This window comes from Mirounga leonina, unplaced genomic scaffold (genome assembly GCF_011800145.1).
Source record: "Mirounga leonina isolate KUSES-001 unplaced genomic scaffold, KU_Mleo_1.0 Mir_174, whole genome shotgun sequence".
Lineage (NCBI taxonomy): Eukaryota > Metazoa > Chordata > Mammalia > Carnivora > Phocidae > Mirounga > Mirounga leonina.
In genome coordinates this window covers 9,479,999-9,496,222 of record NW_023270451.1, presented here as the reverse complement: position 1 = coordinate 9,496,222, position 16,224 = coordinate 9,479,999, and the positions used below count along the sequence as shown (strand labels likewise).

Genomic DNA, 16,224 nt, shown 5'->3' with positions numbered 1-16,224 from the left:
AAAAAAGATTTTTAAAAAGGGGATTGATAAGATATTGATTGAAAAAGGGAAGAAAAATTTAAAAAAAAATGAAAAAAATTTAAAAAATTAACTTTGAAAGACTAAAGAATCATGGGGAAAAAGCCATGAATTCTATGTGCAGTATTCCCTTAGCGCTAGAGTTCTGCCGTTCTCATTGATGGGTAAACTTGGGGGTCTTGGCTGGCTGTTCTCGCTGATCTTCTGGGGGAGGGGCCTGTTGCCGTGGTTCCCAAATGTCTTTACTGGAGGAGGAATTGCCCCGACCTTGCCGGTCCGGGCTAAGTAATCTGCTCAGGTTTGCTCTCGAGAGCTTTTGTTCCCTGCAAGCTTTCCATCCAGCTTTGGAGGATGAGAGTGAAAATGGCGGCCTCCCAATCTCCACCCCAGAGGAGCCAAGAACTCAGGGCCCCACTCCTCAGTGAGCCCCCAGAGAAAAGCCGTCAGTCACTCCCGTCTCCCCGGTCTCCGGCCGCACCCCGTGCTCGCCTGGCCTGTGACTGAGCATTTCTATCTCTGGCACACGACCCTGTCTGGAGTCCCCAAACCCAACAGATCCCTGCGGTGCGCTCCCGCACTGCAGGGGGAGGAAGGGGAGGAAGGGGAGTCTCCCCGGATCCCCGGATCTGCCGCTTGTTGGGTCCCTGCTGGAGGAGCAGGGGCCCGACTGTGCCGCGGATCATGGTTTTTGGCAACCCTGAGCTGAGAGCCCGCGCCTGGGCTCCGCCTCTGCAGCCGGCTTCCCTGCTCCGTTACCTGGGAGCTCGGCCACACTCAGGCACCCCCGGTCTTTCTGTGACCCCGAGGGTCCTGAGACCACACTGTCCCGAGGGTTCCACCCCCCGCTTAGCCACCAGAGTGACGTCCCTCGGCGGAGCAGACTTTTAAAAGTTCCGATTTTGTGTTCCGCGGATCTATCACTTGCCAGAAGCAGCCGAAGGAGGCCCCCTCCCCCGCCGTCTATCTTCCCGAATATTGCCTGGGATTCACTTCTCTGCACGTCCTACCTTCCAGAAAGTGGTTGCTTTTCTGTTCAGAGAGTTGCTGCTATTCTTTTCCTCGATCTCCTGTTGAGTTCGTAGGTGCTCAGAATGGTTTGATCCGTACCTAGCTGAATTCCTGGGACCAGATGAAATTTAGGTCTCCTACTCCTCCGCCATCTTGCTCCTCCCCCCCCCATAATAGAGTACATCTTAAAAGTACTCATCACAAGAAAAAAAATTTTGTGACTATGGGAACAGATGTTATCTAGACTTATTGTGGCCATTTCACTATATATATATATCAATTATATATATGTGTATATATATATTTTTTTAAAATTGAGAAATAATTTACATATAACATTATATTAGTTTCAGGCATACAACATAATGATTGAATGTACACCTGAAACTAATATAATGTTATATGTCAATATTTTCTCAAGTTAAAAAAAAAGTATAAGCAGGGAAAAAAAGTATTATGGTTGAAAGAGGAGATAGTAATCATTTAAAGAGCTATCTGAATCTCTAGCAGTGTCTTAATTCTATCATAAAAAGCTGAGAAATCTCTATCTTTATCTATCTATCATCTGTCATCTATCATCTATCTATCTTTCTATCATCTATCTTATTCCTTGGCCTACTCACACCCATCTTTGGCTAGCACATTGAAAGTTTCACTACAAATATCTATACCATGTAAGTTCTCCAAATTATTTTAAAACTTAAACATATAGTGGATGCTAAGCATGTTTGCTGAATTAACTATTTCCTAAATTCTCATATATAATATTTTTAAGTGATTAAACAATAATAATAAAAATGATCACTTGTATTTTCCATACTAATTTTCTTTAATAGTGTTAACTTACCTATTTTATTTCAGTTGTACTGTCTACCTATCTGGAACACAAAGATTACATGGAGGAATTCATAGGAATGAAAACCAAAAACGTGTCCTTTGTATGGAATAAGAATTACAGCGATACTTGGAAATCAATGGAGTTTATACTTTGATATAATGAAGTTGTTAAATATCATTGGCTCAGTAGTTTCTCTTTTTTAAAAGTTTGCTTATGGCAAATAACACAAGCAATTTTCCTTTTCATCCTCAAGTATCTTAAATATTTGTACTAAATATTGCAATTTAGTCTCAAATGTTATTTATTCTGGATTCAGACATGCGCTTAGAAATTTTATTCTAAGACAAGATAATCAGTTCAATCTTCAGGTAAATATGTGTTTTATATACAAGAACAAAAATGATTTCATTGTGTATCTGAAGGATTATACTTAAGGAAGAAAACATTGGTAACTTGAGCTCAAATCCCAAACCTACATGCAAATATAATATTACTCTGCCTACCAGCTTTTGCAATGCTATACGGATTTCCTAAAGGGAATCTACAAATACAAAAAATCTCAGATAGCTCTCTTGCTGATCTCATCATTTAAGCCAACCCATAATAATGTTTTTCTGTACAGAATGTCTGGAAGCTATGTGATCCCGTAAATTCAGGTTGCCCAGCGATGCAAACCATAACACAGTGCTGGTCACAGGACAATCAGTTTAGCCATTGTGAATGATAAGTGCTTCTCTAGATGACTGAAAATGACTAGTTCACCCATAAGAACTCTCACATGGTGGTCATTTAATATAGTGCACTCACAAGTTGATTGGTAGTAAATAACACTGGCTTGGATATACAGCAAATGCAATGCAGTAAAAACCTGATATAGGAGCTATTCTAGAGTACAGCATTAATTGTATTTCCTGAGCCAAGAGTGACTTCCACTAGTTTGTGTGTGTGTTGTTGTATTAGAAATATAAAATTGAGGGGCGCCTGGGTGTCTCAGTCAGTTAAGCGTCTGCTTTCAGCTCAGGTCATGATCCTGGGGTCCTGGGACTGAGCCCCACAGTCAGGCTCTGCTCAGCGGGAAGTCTGTTTCTCCCTCTCCCTCTGCCCCTCCCCCCACTGTTTGCGCATGCTTTCTTTCTCTCTCTCTCCTTCAAATAAATAAATAAAATCTTAAAAAAAAAAAGAAATGTAAAATTGAATGAGGATAATGGGACATTTTTTGGGAAAAGAATACAAAAATGACACAAAATTTTATCCCTGTATTCCCATAGATTTATATAATCCATCGAATACACAAACTACTATTTGCTGTAACCTTAAAATGATTTTTTTTCACTATTGATAACTTTGAGATCAGTTTCACTTTGTAAATTTGATAATCCCTGTGAGATTTTAATATTTCTGCTCTTCTTACTGAATGTTTTAATTTATCTTTAAGGGTAAAAATGTTGAGACTTAACAGCTGACCCAGTTAAGTAATATGCTCATTTATATGTACTTCCTAGCCTTGATAGTAAACAATCAATGTATCCCTACATTCCCAATATTTAAAGAGAGGATCATTTCCTTCTCTCTCTCTTTTTTTAAAGACTTTATTTATTTATTTATTTATTTAGAGAGAAGGAGAGCATGCATGAGTCGGGGGAGGGGCAGAGGGAGAGAGATTCTGAGGCAGACTCTGCGCTGTACATGGAGCCCACCACAGGGATTGATCTCACCACTGGGAGACCGTGACCTGAGCCGAAACCAAGAGTCAGACCCTCAACCAGCTGAGCCATCCAGGCGCCCCACTTTTTTTTCTTCTCTCTTAACAGCAATCTTCATATCCATGATTTATTGCTAAGAGAATTTCGGTTGCTCTATTTTGATTTGTTTCACTATGTGATACAATTGAAACTAATATATATATACATAGGATCAAGACTCTGGAAATTAATTAGTATTGAAATAATTTAAAACATTGATTTAAATAATGGCCAACTTATAAAGAATGTACCTAATTTTGAAGTGCGTAAGTTGATGACACATAATAACTAAAATGCATTGAGTGAACTTTGGATCCTGAACAAACTTTAAAAAATCCATAAGGGATATTTTGGAGACAGTTAAGGAAATTTTAACACAAAATGTGTATTGTATGATATTATGGAATAAATATTCATATATTCAGTATGATAATGATACTGTTGTTATGTAGGGAAATTAGAAGATTCATGCTGAAGTATTGAAGAATGAAGCATTATCATGTCTGCAACTTGTTTTCTAAAGATTTTCATATATGTGCATAAAGTATATATACAACATAAAACTTGCATGTGAGAGAAAAAATAAATGTGGCAAAATACAACAATTCATGAATCTAAGTATACCAGTGTTTATTGTACTCATATATCCACTCTTCTGTAGGCTTGACATTTTTCTTTTTTTTTTTTTTAAAGATTTTATTTATTTATTTGACAGAGAGAGAGACAGCGAGAGAGGGAACACAAGCAGGGGGAGTGGGAGAGGGAGAAGCAGGCTTCCTGCTGAGCAGGGAGCCCGGTGCAGGGCTCGATCCCAGGACCCTGGGATCATGACCTGAGCCGAAGGCAGACGCGTAATGACTGAGCCACCCAGGCGCCCCAGGCTTGACATTTTTCAAAGTAAAAAGTTGAAGGAAAATTCTTATTCTAGTAAATGAACAATTTTGCTTAACTTTATATTAAATGTCCATTTTCTATGTATCAACTGTTTCAGAAAAGCTTTTATATATCAAGAAAGTGTTAGAAAATGTTGACTTTCGTAAGAAAGCTATGTTTATTTAAGAACAAAATTATAAGAAAGAAGATGCTGGTGATTTTATATTCTAGAGGTTTTCATCTTGGAAAATTTTTGATAAATGTCTCTAAACTAAAATTTACACTATTCATTTGGAATCTAGCATTTACCCAGGAAATGCACATAATAAGGATTTCATAGCCATTCTATCACCAGTAGTAGATAGGGAGGGACGGAATTAATTCAGAATGAAAACAAGGTTAAGTACCCATCCTATCATGGAAGTGGTGAATAAGAAATGTCAGATAGCTGTGTCAGATAATCAGACCTCTTTTCCTTATGAAAGCTTAGGCAATTAAAAGACTGTGAAATTAAAAATGCGGTGTAATTGGCAATGTTAATTCTAAATTAGTTTTATGTATGTCTCTGCACTTATAGGAGGAGCCGAAGACAAGACGTGAGGCATGGAAATCCATTGACTCAGTGCAGAGGATTTAATCTAAAAGGTATTAAAACTGAGCAAGGGTCAAACTTGGTAAAGAGTTGCATTGCTCCATGTCACACTTCAGGGAGGGAAACCTCGTTATAATTCATATCTTCTGTTTTTTGTTTTGTTTTGTTTTTTTCAAGATTTTATTTATTTATTTGACACAGAGAGGGAACACGAGCAGGGCGAGTGGGAAAGGGAGAAGCAGGCTTCCCGCTGAGCAGGGAGCCCAATGCTGGGCTCGATCCTGGGATCATGACCTGGACTAAAGGCAGACGCTTAATGACTGAGCCACCCAGGCGCCCCTCATATCTTCTGTTTTAATGGGAGATTATGAAGATGCTTGGTGTTCATATGGAAATTAAAAATTGAACGTTATTTGTATGTATAGTAGGAAAAACAAATGTCTGTGACCACAGTTACCTTGGGTGTGTTAGTTGGTTAGGTCTTTCACATAGATGTCAGTTACAGATTTTCCAAGCTATTATTTTTTTTCTGAAGAAACAAAGTTATTGTCTTCTTTGTTAAGAAAAAAAGGTGCTTTTTTAAAATTTTGAAAATTTAAAATTTTTTTTTAAAGTTTACCATTTTAACCATTTTCAAATGTATAGTTCTGTGGCATTAAGTACATTCACACTGTTGTGCAACCAGCACCACATCCATCTCTAGAACTTTTTATTTTTCCCAAGTGAAACTATACCCATTAAATACAAACTCCCTCTTCACCAGCTTCTGAAAACCACCATTCTACTTTCTGTCTTTATGAATTTGATTCTTCTAAATACCTCTTATAAGTGGAAATACACAATATTTATCCTTTTGTAACTGCTTATTGCACTTCTTCGGGGTTCATTCACGTTGTAACATGTGTCAGGATTTCTTCTCTATTGAAAATGGAAAAAATTTTATTGTGTGTTTATATCACATTTTGTTTATTCATCTATCACTGGACACTTGGATTGCTTCCACTTTGGGCTATTATAATTAATCCTGCTCTGAACATGGGTGTACCAGTGCCTTGGCTTTACAATTCATAACCATTCCAATACTTCTGAGAATTCTGCCTTTGTCTTAGGATCAATCTAACCCATTTCTTCCCATCCTGACATAAAGATCACATGTATTATACTTTCCCCACTAACCTTCTCCCCTCCACCTGAACCCCACCAGTGACATCTCTTCAGGCGGAGCTCTCTTGGTGCTAGAGACCCACTAGTTGCTAACAATTAACACCAAGACTCCTATTGCTAGTATTTTTGAGTCTGGGCCTTTCTTTAGTAAAGACTGACATTCGTATTACTAACTCCATGAACTATAAGAGAAAATTGTGACACATTTTGCTTAGTGGTTCCGTACATCTAATTGAGGGAATAAATCCAGGTCACCATTTCTCTATTTACTGAGTATTTTATAAATATGTGTGCCATTTCTACTAATAGTAGTAGCTACAGGGGTAGAACTGCCAGCGGGGGTAATGATGAACTCACATGCGTGCTGGCTTTGTGTCAGAACCTGAGTTAAGTGCTTTCTTAATGGATTATCACACTTAATGCTCAAGACACTGTACCAAAGTAAGGTCTATTATTATCGCCATTTTATGAATGAAGAGGCTGTTCCTGTCTAAGCTACCACATGATTATACTACATGGTCTTCCTGAATTAAGAATCTCAGTACAGAACCTATATGGAAATATAATCCATGTTTTAAAGCCAAGTAAAACTGAGACACAGAAGGGTCAAGTAAGTTGTCGAAGGTTGCATGGTCCGTATTGGTGAAGTCAGAATTTTACCTCCAATACCTCTGATTCCAGAGATTGTGTTCTCAACCACTACTTCCTGCTGCATCCACACTTGGCTTTCTAACTTTTCCTAATGCTTCTGAATTCTATCTATACTCCACCGAGTATGGATGAACCTGGCTTTAATAATGCCTGGCACTTACTAACTCTTCAAGTAGGATATGTTTCCTAGTAATTCACAGCATTGGCTTGCTCAGCTCTGAAAAGCTGAGAAAACCTAATTTGTAAGGATATTGTAATAATTAAATAAATGTTCAAAGTGATATTAAGGACATTCCTTGGTATAGAGTACTTCTTGAATAAACACTGATTCCCTTATGCCTTTCTCTCCTTCCCTTTAGGTTAAGCACAACAGGTAAACAATGTCTAATAGTCTGCTTGTTAAATGATTAAAGATTGCCTTTTGTGGGCTTCTATAGATGATGACAGTTTTATAGAGCAATAAACATTCATATAGGAGAATATGTTCTAAATTCTCTTCTCTCTCTTATTTTTGCTTTTCAGCATATAGAAATGCAGCTGAAATTGTTCAGTATGGAGTAAAAAATAACACCACTTTCCTTGAGTGTGCCCCGAAGTCTCCACAGGCATCTATCAAGTGGCTGTTACAGAAAGACAAAGACAGGAGGAAAGAGGTGAGTAGCACACCCCAGCAGCAATCAATCAGGGCTTTGGAAAGACACTCGATCACCATCCCTCAGTGAGGTTCAGATCATATGAGAAAGAAAAGGCATATGAACATCCTTTTATGTCTTTGGGATGACAAGTGCCACTTTCTTTAAAATCCTTTGTCTGTAGAGATGATGAATTAATTAGAAATCCTTGCTGCCTGTTCCCTTCTATGATACGGTGATTGGAACAAGAGCTTGAGCACTCAAGACAGGGTACTGATATGAGGAAGCATTCGTAAAAGAAACAAGATGTGTGCAAAACCAGAGGCCAGGTTCTCACACAGCAGCACCTTTGTGTGATTCATGAGCTAAAAGGGGGCTTTAAAAAAAGTTCAGTGTTTCCTCAGCCAGAAATTACGCTAAACTATAACTTTTATGGTAAGGAGCATTTTTCTGCTATGTGGTAGTCTGTTTCCTTTGCTTTATTATCCATGACTCTAGGGTTTTGGTTCGGTAATATATGGAATCATTGTTTATGGGACCATTGCCTTTATTTAGTGATATGGAAAAACAGTTTTTCAAAGAAAAGTACACTGACAACCTTTCACTGATCGGAAAGAGCTGTTTGAAAAGGGAAGCATTGTAAAATGGCTTAGGGTGAAATATTATAAATAATGAGCTCCAATAATATTGATGTCATATTGTACTGACAGATGAGAGGAAGAAGAAGAAAAATATGTATGTGTACATAAAGCCTTAGGGTAGTCTAAAATGTAATGCTATTAGCAGTGTCATAAAATCTGATGGAGCAAAGGGGAAAATGGAGCCTTTTGCATTTGGGTGTATCCTTCTGTCATGGGCAGTTTGGGTACCAAGTATTAAGTTAATTGGAGATATTTAGAATGGATACAACCCCAAGCTATAGAACACAGACACTTGCATCAAAGCTACTGAAATACATGTTGGCTCCACATGAGAAAATACTTTACAACTCAGACCTGCCTGTCCAAAGACAGTATGAGCTGTTTAGGAAATTGTGTATCCCCTGTCACTGGAATAGTAAACCATAGGCTGATGACCGCTCGCATAAGAGATTTAACTATCTGGAGGAGAGAGGAGCTAGATGAACTTTGGGGCTCCTTCTTGCCCCAGAATTCTATGATACTAAACAGATCTTTTAAAACATTTTTATTAATAAAAAACTATTGTTTATTTGAGACCTCTTTTCTTTGCCACAAAAGTCTGTCATCAAAGACACCTTGAAATTTCTACAGTCTAATTAATTTTAAATTCTTTTGAATGGATGTAAATGGTAATACTAATTGCCTTAGAAAGTAACCTGGAGGGGCGCCTGGGTGGCTCAGGCGGTTAAGCGGCTGCCTTCGGCTCAGGTCGTGATCCTGGAGTCCCTGGATCGAGTCCCGCATCGGGCTCCCTGCTCAGCGGGGAGTCTGCTTCTCCCTCTCCCACTCCCCCTGCTTGTGTTCCTTCTCTCGCTGTGTGTGCCTCTGTCAATTAAATAAAAAATCTTAAAAAAAAAAAAAAAAGTAAAAAAGTAACCTGGAGTAGAAGTCATACTGTGTTATGATGATTATCATACAGAAATGAAGTTCTTAGACCAGAGCATGGCACATGGTCATGAACAGTCCTTCTGAGAAGTTGTGTGTGTTCATATGTGAATTGGAAATTTGAAACTCAAGCAGAGATTACCTAGTATAAATAAAATGTTTTTCTTTAATTCAGTAAAAAGTTAAATACAATAACATACAATAAGTGAATAAAATTTCTATTATTTAAAGAAAATGAGTACATGCAAGCTTGAATACATGCCACAGAAATTAATAAATGGAGTTAAAAATGGAATGAGTTAATAGATTTAATGACTGAATCATCTTTGTGGTATTTCTAACATTTTATTTCAGAATGCTCAAGAATGTACACTCAATTATTACTATCTTGCTTTTTCTTCTAATCTCAAAAACATAAGAATGCTATAAGACTATGAAAAAATTAACTATAATTGTGCAAATCTATTTTATCCAAAATTTATAGAGTGTAATTCCATTCATTCTTAATTTAGTTGAACAAATTATTACTGTCTTATTAAATTTATCCTAATTCGTCCTTAATAGTTTAGGCAAACACACACTTATTTCTCATGTTAATGATATATAAATATTGAACTTTAAAAAAAAAATGTAAGACAAATGATAAAAGCTCATGGATGAAAATGTAAATAGTTGATACTGAATAGCATAAAGTGAAAACTAAAAGATCTCCTCACCTCCACTTCAATCTTTATTCATACTTCGTGGAGTATGAAGCTACTAAGAATTATATATTAAATTATAATGTATTCTTCCAAATGTTCCCCATCATTTTCCTATTTTTGTCTTTCTCTCTCTCTCTCTGTCTCTCTCGGTAATGTACACACACACACTTTAATATCAGTACACTTGGAGCTAACTTATTTTTTCTTGGCTACAGTATTCCACTATACAAATATATATATATTTTTTAAAGCTATCTATTGCTTAAGGTTATTGTTTTGCTTCTTATCAAAAACATCATATAAATGAATATTTGCACACTTGTGAGTATATCTTCTGTACAAATTCCTAGAAATGATGAGGCACCTGGGTGGCTCAGTCAGTTAGGCATCTACCTTCAGCTCAGGTCATGATTCCAGGGTCCTGGGATTGAGCCCCGCATCGGGCTCCTTGCTCAGCGGGAAGACTGCTTCTCCCTCTCCCACTCCCCCTGCTTGTGTTCCCTCTCTCACTGTGTCTGTGTCAAATAAATAAATAAAATCTTTTAAAAAAATTCCTAGAAATGAAATTTCTGCATCAAATACTATATGCATGTTATGTGAATTTATAAAATTGACCTCCAAATTTTTTCCTAATTTTGCACACATAGAAAAGGCTTTCTTTTCCTTTTGTTTCTGAGTACACTTCTACGTGATTGAAACTATTTTTGAGACACATTTAAACTTTAAAAATTAAATTAACATCTAAACTTTGCTTTATATATTTCAGTCCTACTTCCTGATCTCCCTTTTCTAGATCTGTTCTCTTATCTGTATTTCAATATTATACTTTGCCTTTTTGTGCTTTTTGCGGGGGGGGGGCTACTTTTTATCTAAAACAATCTATCTTTGATTTTTATTTCATCAGTAATTAGATATGTACTTATGCAGAAATTTACCATTTAGAAAAACATTTTACATACATTTCTTTATTTTGATTTGGGTCAATTTCTGCCCCCCTCAGTGAAAGAGCATTCCAGAGTCCCCATGTCAAGGAACTTCTTACCACTTAGCTTTTTAGTCTGTTTGTTGACAATACTATAGCTGGAACTTTAAGAAAGATGAATTTCATGCATTTAACTAATATCCAGCACATGAGAGTTTTTTCAGGATAAGCCTGTAAAGTAATTAAATATTAACTTCATAGCTTTTTATTACCTTTCCTTGGAAAGTAAAACCATTTGGAAGACGCAGAAGATGATGGCATTTCAGCTTATTTTTAGTCATTCTTTAGTTTGGGATAATTGGAAAAAGCCCTTGATAGTGTTCAAAACTCTGCCTCTGTTTATATCATTTTTTTTGAGTTGTCTTACTACTCAGTAAAGTAATGAAGTGTTTCCATTTTTAGTTAGGAGAACACTCATCATTGAAAAATGGTAAAATTCAACCATTTAACTGTGGCTTCATGATTTTACTAATAAGAGAGTATTTTTGTTGCAATTAAAGGCAAGAACGCCAGGACAAAAAGATATTTTAAATTATTCTATGAATTTTATTTTTATCTGTTGACTGTGATTCACACTCCAAATGCAACCAAAACTCTGTGCTTATATGTACAAAAGCTACTTCTGTCCAAAGGGAATGAACTTGAAGCTATTTTTGGCAATATGGGTGATAACTTCACCCTCTCTTTAATAGATTCCTTGCTCGTGAGACAAGATCTCCTGTGTCAAACAGGCAATGGAACTGACCAAAACTTTGTGTTCACTAAGAAGGAAGGTAATCAGTACCTGATGCTTTCGCCAAATTTGCAAGTCCAGAGATACTCTGTATATGTTGCTAATATCTTTTTAGAAGACACAGAGTCAGGTTTGGGATCTTTGATGATTCTCTCTTTTAGGTCAAGCTGAATGAACGAATCATAGCCACTTCACAAGGACTTCTAATCCGCTCTGTTCAAGATTCTGACCAAGGACTGTATCACTGCATTGCAACAGAGAACAGCTTCAAGCAGACCATAGCCAAGATCAACTTTAAAGTTTTAGATTCTGAAATGGTGGCTGTTGTGACAGACAAATGGTCCCCATGGACCTGGGCCAGCTCTGTGAGGGCTTTACCCTTCCACCCAAAGGACATCATGGGGGCATTCAGCCACTCAGAAATGCAGATGATTAATCAGTACTGCAAAGACACTCGGCAGCAACATCAACAAGAAGAATCTCAGAAGATAAGAGGGGACTATGGCAAGTTAAAAGCTCTCATCAATAGCCGGAAAAGTAGAAACAGGAGGAATCAGTTGCCAGAGTCATAATATTCTCTTACTTGGGGCTTATGCTTCCAGTAAAGAATAGTCTGTCTTCAATGATCAAATTCTGAGCAAAGAACCTTGTGCTTTACCCATGGGAAATTCCTGAGAAAGGTGTTACTCACTCCTCAAGTGAGTATTACATGAACTGAAATGAGCATGCATTTTCTTGTATGATATTGACTAGCACTAGACATGTCATGGTCCTCATGGTGCATATAAATATTTAACTTAACCCAGATTTTATTTATATCTTTATTTACTTTTCCTTCAAAATCAGTATGGCGGCTATGAAACTAAAATTCTTACATCCCTTAATTGAATGAGGGCTATAACCCCGTGATCTTCCTTCCTTGCTTTACGGGTTTAGATTTGGAATTGCCAGTAATTTTATATATGGAAACAAATGCCAAGTTCACAACTTTTACATTGTAAAAGTTGTATAAATACATGTAATAGAGTAGGGCTGTCAAAAGAAATGTAGAATAGATACAAGTCAAGGAAGAGGGCATCTAAAAGTTGTATAAAACATGAGTGATTCATACAGAAAAATGAACAGTTTATATACTTACAGTGAAATATATTAATTTTTTTATTGTAAAAACGGTCAGTTGCTGATATCTGCTATTGATCTTTGTTTCCTTGTTTTAGGAAGATAAAATGAATGATCCTCACCATAAACATCTTTGATTAGAGTTATGTCAGTGAAACATTTAAGTTTATATTCTTATGCTATCATCTTCCAAACAAAAGCACTTTTTTTGGAAGTTATTTAAGTTATTATAGACTCAGAGAATATAATCTTACACTGTTTAATTAATTACTATATTCTAATTTTCTAGTCTGTGTGGCAAAGTAAACACTATATGAAGAAAAAATGAAATATCAAACTTGTATATGAGAGGTGAAACTATCAAAATGGGGAAAAATAAAGTAAGAAATACAATTTTATTAAAAGCTGTTTATAAAAAATGTGACTAGTTTTTACCATCAGTGATTAATTTCAATAATTAATTCTCACATTTTTTTGGTTTACCAACCTCAGATATCATACGATTTTTAAGTCACCAGTTCATTTTTTTAAAATAATCTTTAGTATGTGCTGGAGAAGTGCTCATTTTGTGAACAAATGAAAAAAATTTGAATATGAACAAAAATAGACATACTTTCTTTTAAAAGAATGCTGGTGCATTAGGTTCCCTGGTATATAAATACAAATGTGGTAAGTTTTGTAATGAATAAAATAATTTTCTTCTAACTGTATGTTTGGGTCATTTCATTAGAAAAATTTATTATTGAACCTTTTATTCCAAATAACAATTAGATGGGAGAAATATGAAAAATCTCTTTATACTGTTATATTTCCTTTAAAAACACAAATTTGCCTTTTCATTTTATTTACTTGTAAAGAAATTTTCATGTTTCCAGGTACAAATAGAAATTGCATCATAGACCTATTCAAAATCTAGTACAAAATTTTATTTGTAGTTAACAGTCCACAAAGAAGGTAAGGTAGACTTATTACTTTCTTAAGCACCACAGAATAAAAGCTTCAAGAACTAAACCATTGTCAAAATGAATGCAATCATTGATCAGAATTTAAGAATATGATTTATTATTTAAGAGGTGGTAAATTATGATATTATAAGAGGAGGCCTCAGTGGGGGCAAACATAGCAGTTAAAATACACAACATAAATAATGTTCATTCAAAAATAAGCTAATAAATAAAAGCTATTCTTCCAAATGTGTATGATTCTGAAGTATTCTGTAAAGCAGTTCATTATACAAATATTTTGCCTGCTATGTGCATAAATAGAAATGTGTGTCAATGGAAGGCCAAAACCATCTTCAGTGTTTATGGCCAATCTATTCTATGTACAGAGTTTAAAGTAAAATTGTTTTAGAGTCAGAAGATAGGGTAAACTACACAGGTCCCCTTGCTTCATGTAAACACAAACTGATAGACAATGAGGGTATTTAGTTTTTTAATATTATTTGTGCTATTTAATACCTTCTCCTTTGAACGTTATTCAATTGTATATACTTTTATTACTTTTGTTTTAAAATTATAGAAATTCTTCAACATAACTGCCAAATGTAAAGAAAATTTTCTTTCTCCAAAATAATGTCAACATATACTGAATATTGGTGGTTAACTAGTTTTATTTTGTGTAGTTTGACATTTTGATGACTTAATATGTTTTCCATTTGTATTGTACATAAAATTTCCTAGGAATGCACTTTTTTTCAAAGTGTAGGTTTGTGGATAGATTTTAGCATGATGAAACTGTCATTACGGTGAATGTTCACTCTGTGAGAAAATAAACTAAATGTAGTTAGTACATTGATATTTAATTGGATATTGAAGAAATCATTTGCCTGGCAAAATAAAACATGTTGAATTCCCCAAGAATGTCTTCAACTTTTCTTTTTAATGTTGGATATATAATTGCTTGTTGACATGATAGAACCTACTGAATCTTATAATTTTTTTAAGTTTTAGTTATTTATCCATTTTTGTAAAAATAATGCATCTAGATATTTCTAAATTCAAAACTTCTGGAAGAATATACATGGAAAACTCTCCTTGTACCATTATCCCTCGTTTATTCAAGTCCCAACCCCAGAAACATCCAATATTGTCAATTTCTATGTGTATTTCTGTGATATTTTACATATATGCAAGCAAATTCATATTTGTTTTCTCTTTAAGAGGCACTGTACAGGGGCGCCTGGGTGGCTCCGTTGGTTAAGCGACTGCCTTCGGCTCAGGTCATGATCCTGGAGTCCCGGGATCGAGTCCCGCATCGGGCTCCCTGCTCGGCAGGGAGTCTGCTTCTCCCTCTGACCCTCCTCCCCCTCATGCTCTCTGTCTCTCATTCTCTCTCTCTCAAATAAATAAATAAAAAATCTTTAAAAAAAAAAAAAGAGGCACTGTACATCCATTCACATCCATCAGTAGTTATTCACACTGCATTGTGTCTAACAGTGGGGGGGAAAATGTATAGTTTAGGAGTGCTTGGGCTTTGGAGCCAGACTACCTGGATTTGAATCCAAGTTTACGGTCTTAGAAAAGTTATTGAATTTCTCTTTGCCTTAGTTGTCTGCCCAAGTTCATACCAGCAGAGTATTAGAACAGAATATGTGATATAATAACTATTCAATAAATGTCTGAATAGTTTCCTTATTCAGAAAGTGACACCCTGCTAGAACGGGAAGGAATCTTTCTGTTGTGTTCTTTGTCAAGTTAAATGCCAGTGACCCAGGTTGGGGAGCCTTCAGTCAGTGGATCACTTAACACCTTACCAGGTAAAATCAGCTTTTATAAAATTGAGGGGAAGGAAGCCACAAGTTAATTCATAATTCTGCTAACACATTTGAAAGACAGAAATATTAGAGACTTCTTCTATTTCTGGGCTTTAAGTCTGTAATAATGTGAGTGGAGAAAACATGAACAAAAAAATATATTAAAAGTTATCTCAACGAATCTTCCAACCTGATGATTCAGCACTACTCCCTAATTGCCCCATTATTTTTCAGTATCTCTCTTGCTTATATTTCATCTTAACTTTAACTTAAAATAATTTTAATATATTTCTTATCATTTTAATGTTTGAGATTTTATGCCTCCTACCTAAGGGAAAAAAAAATTTAAGAAAAAGATACTGTGCTATGGCGAGCGCTGTGAATTGTGTAAGACTGTAAGACTGTTGAATCACAGACCTGTACCTCTGAAACAAATAATACGTTATATGTTAAAAAAAAAAGAAGATAGTAGGAAGGGAAAAATGAAGGGGGGGAAATCAGAGGGGGAGACGAACCATGAGAGACTATAGACTCTGAGAAACAAACTGAGGGTTCCAGAGGGGAGGGGGGTAGGAGGATGAGTTAGCCTGGTGATGGGTATTAAAGAGGGCACGTTCTGCATGGAGCACTGGGTGTTATACGCAAACAATGAATCATGGAACACTACATCAAAAACTAATGATGTAATGTATGTAACATAATAAAATTTAAAAAAAGATTTAAAGGAAAGGAAACAAAACAGGCTGATCCAACAGATACATAGGAGGGACAGAGACTTTTATACTATAAAAGGAGAGCAAAGAAGAAATTCTAGAGGAATATGGGACTCAAGAAATTTCATGGTAACT

General features: G+C 36.0%; 1 protein-coding gene across 2 annotated transcripts in view; it reads left to right on the top strand.

The window, feature by feature from the left end:
- The window catches only part of SEMA3C (semaphorin 3C), a 181,958-nt gene extending 167,478 nt beyond the window's left edge, over nucleotides 1-14,480 (top strand). For both annotated transcript variants that reach the window (XM_035020457.1, XM_035020458.1), the window contains 3 exons: nucleotides 5,057-5,124; nucleotides 7,409-7,539; nucleotides 11,664-14,480. In XM_035020457.1, the coding sequence (XP_034876348.1) occupies nucleotides 5,057-5,124; nucleotides 7,409-7,539; nucleotides 11,664-12,074 (610 nt within the window). In that variant the 3' untranslated portion in view covers nucleotides 12,075-14,480. The remainder of the gene's footprint in view (nucleotides 1-5,056; nucleotides 5,125-7,408; nucleotides 7,540-11,663) is intronic.
- The last annotated feature ends 1,744 nt before the right edge of the window (nucleotides 14,481-16,224 follow it).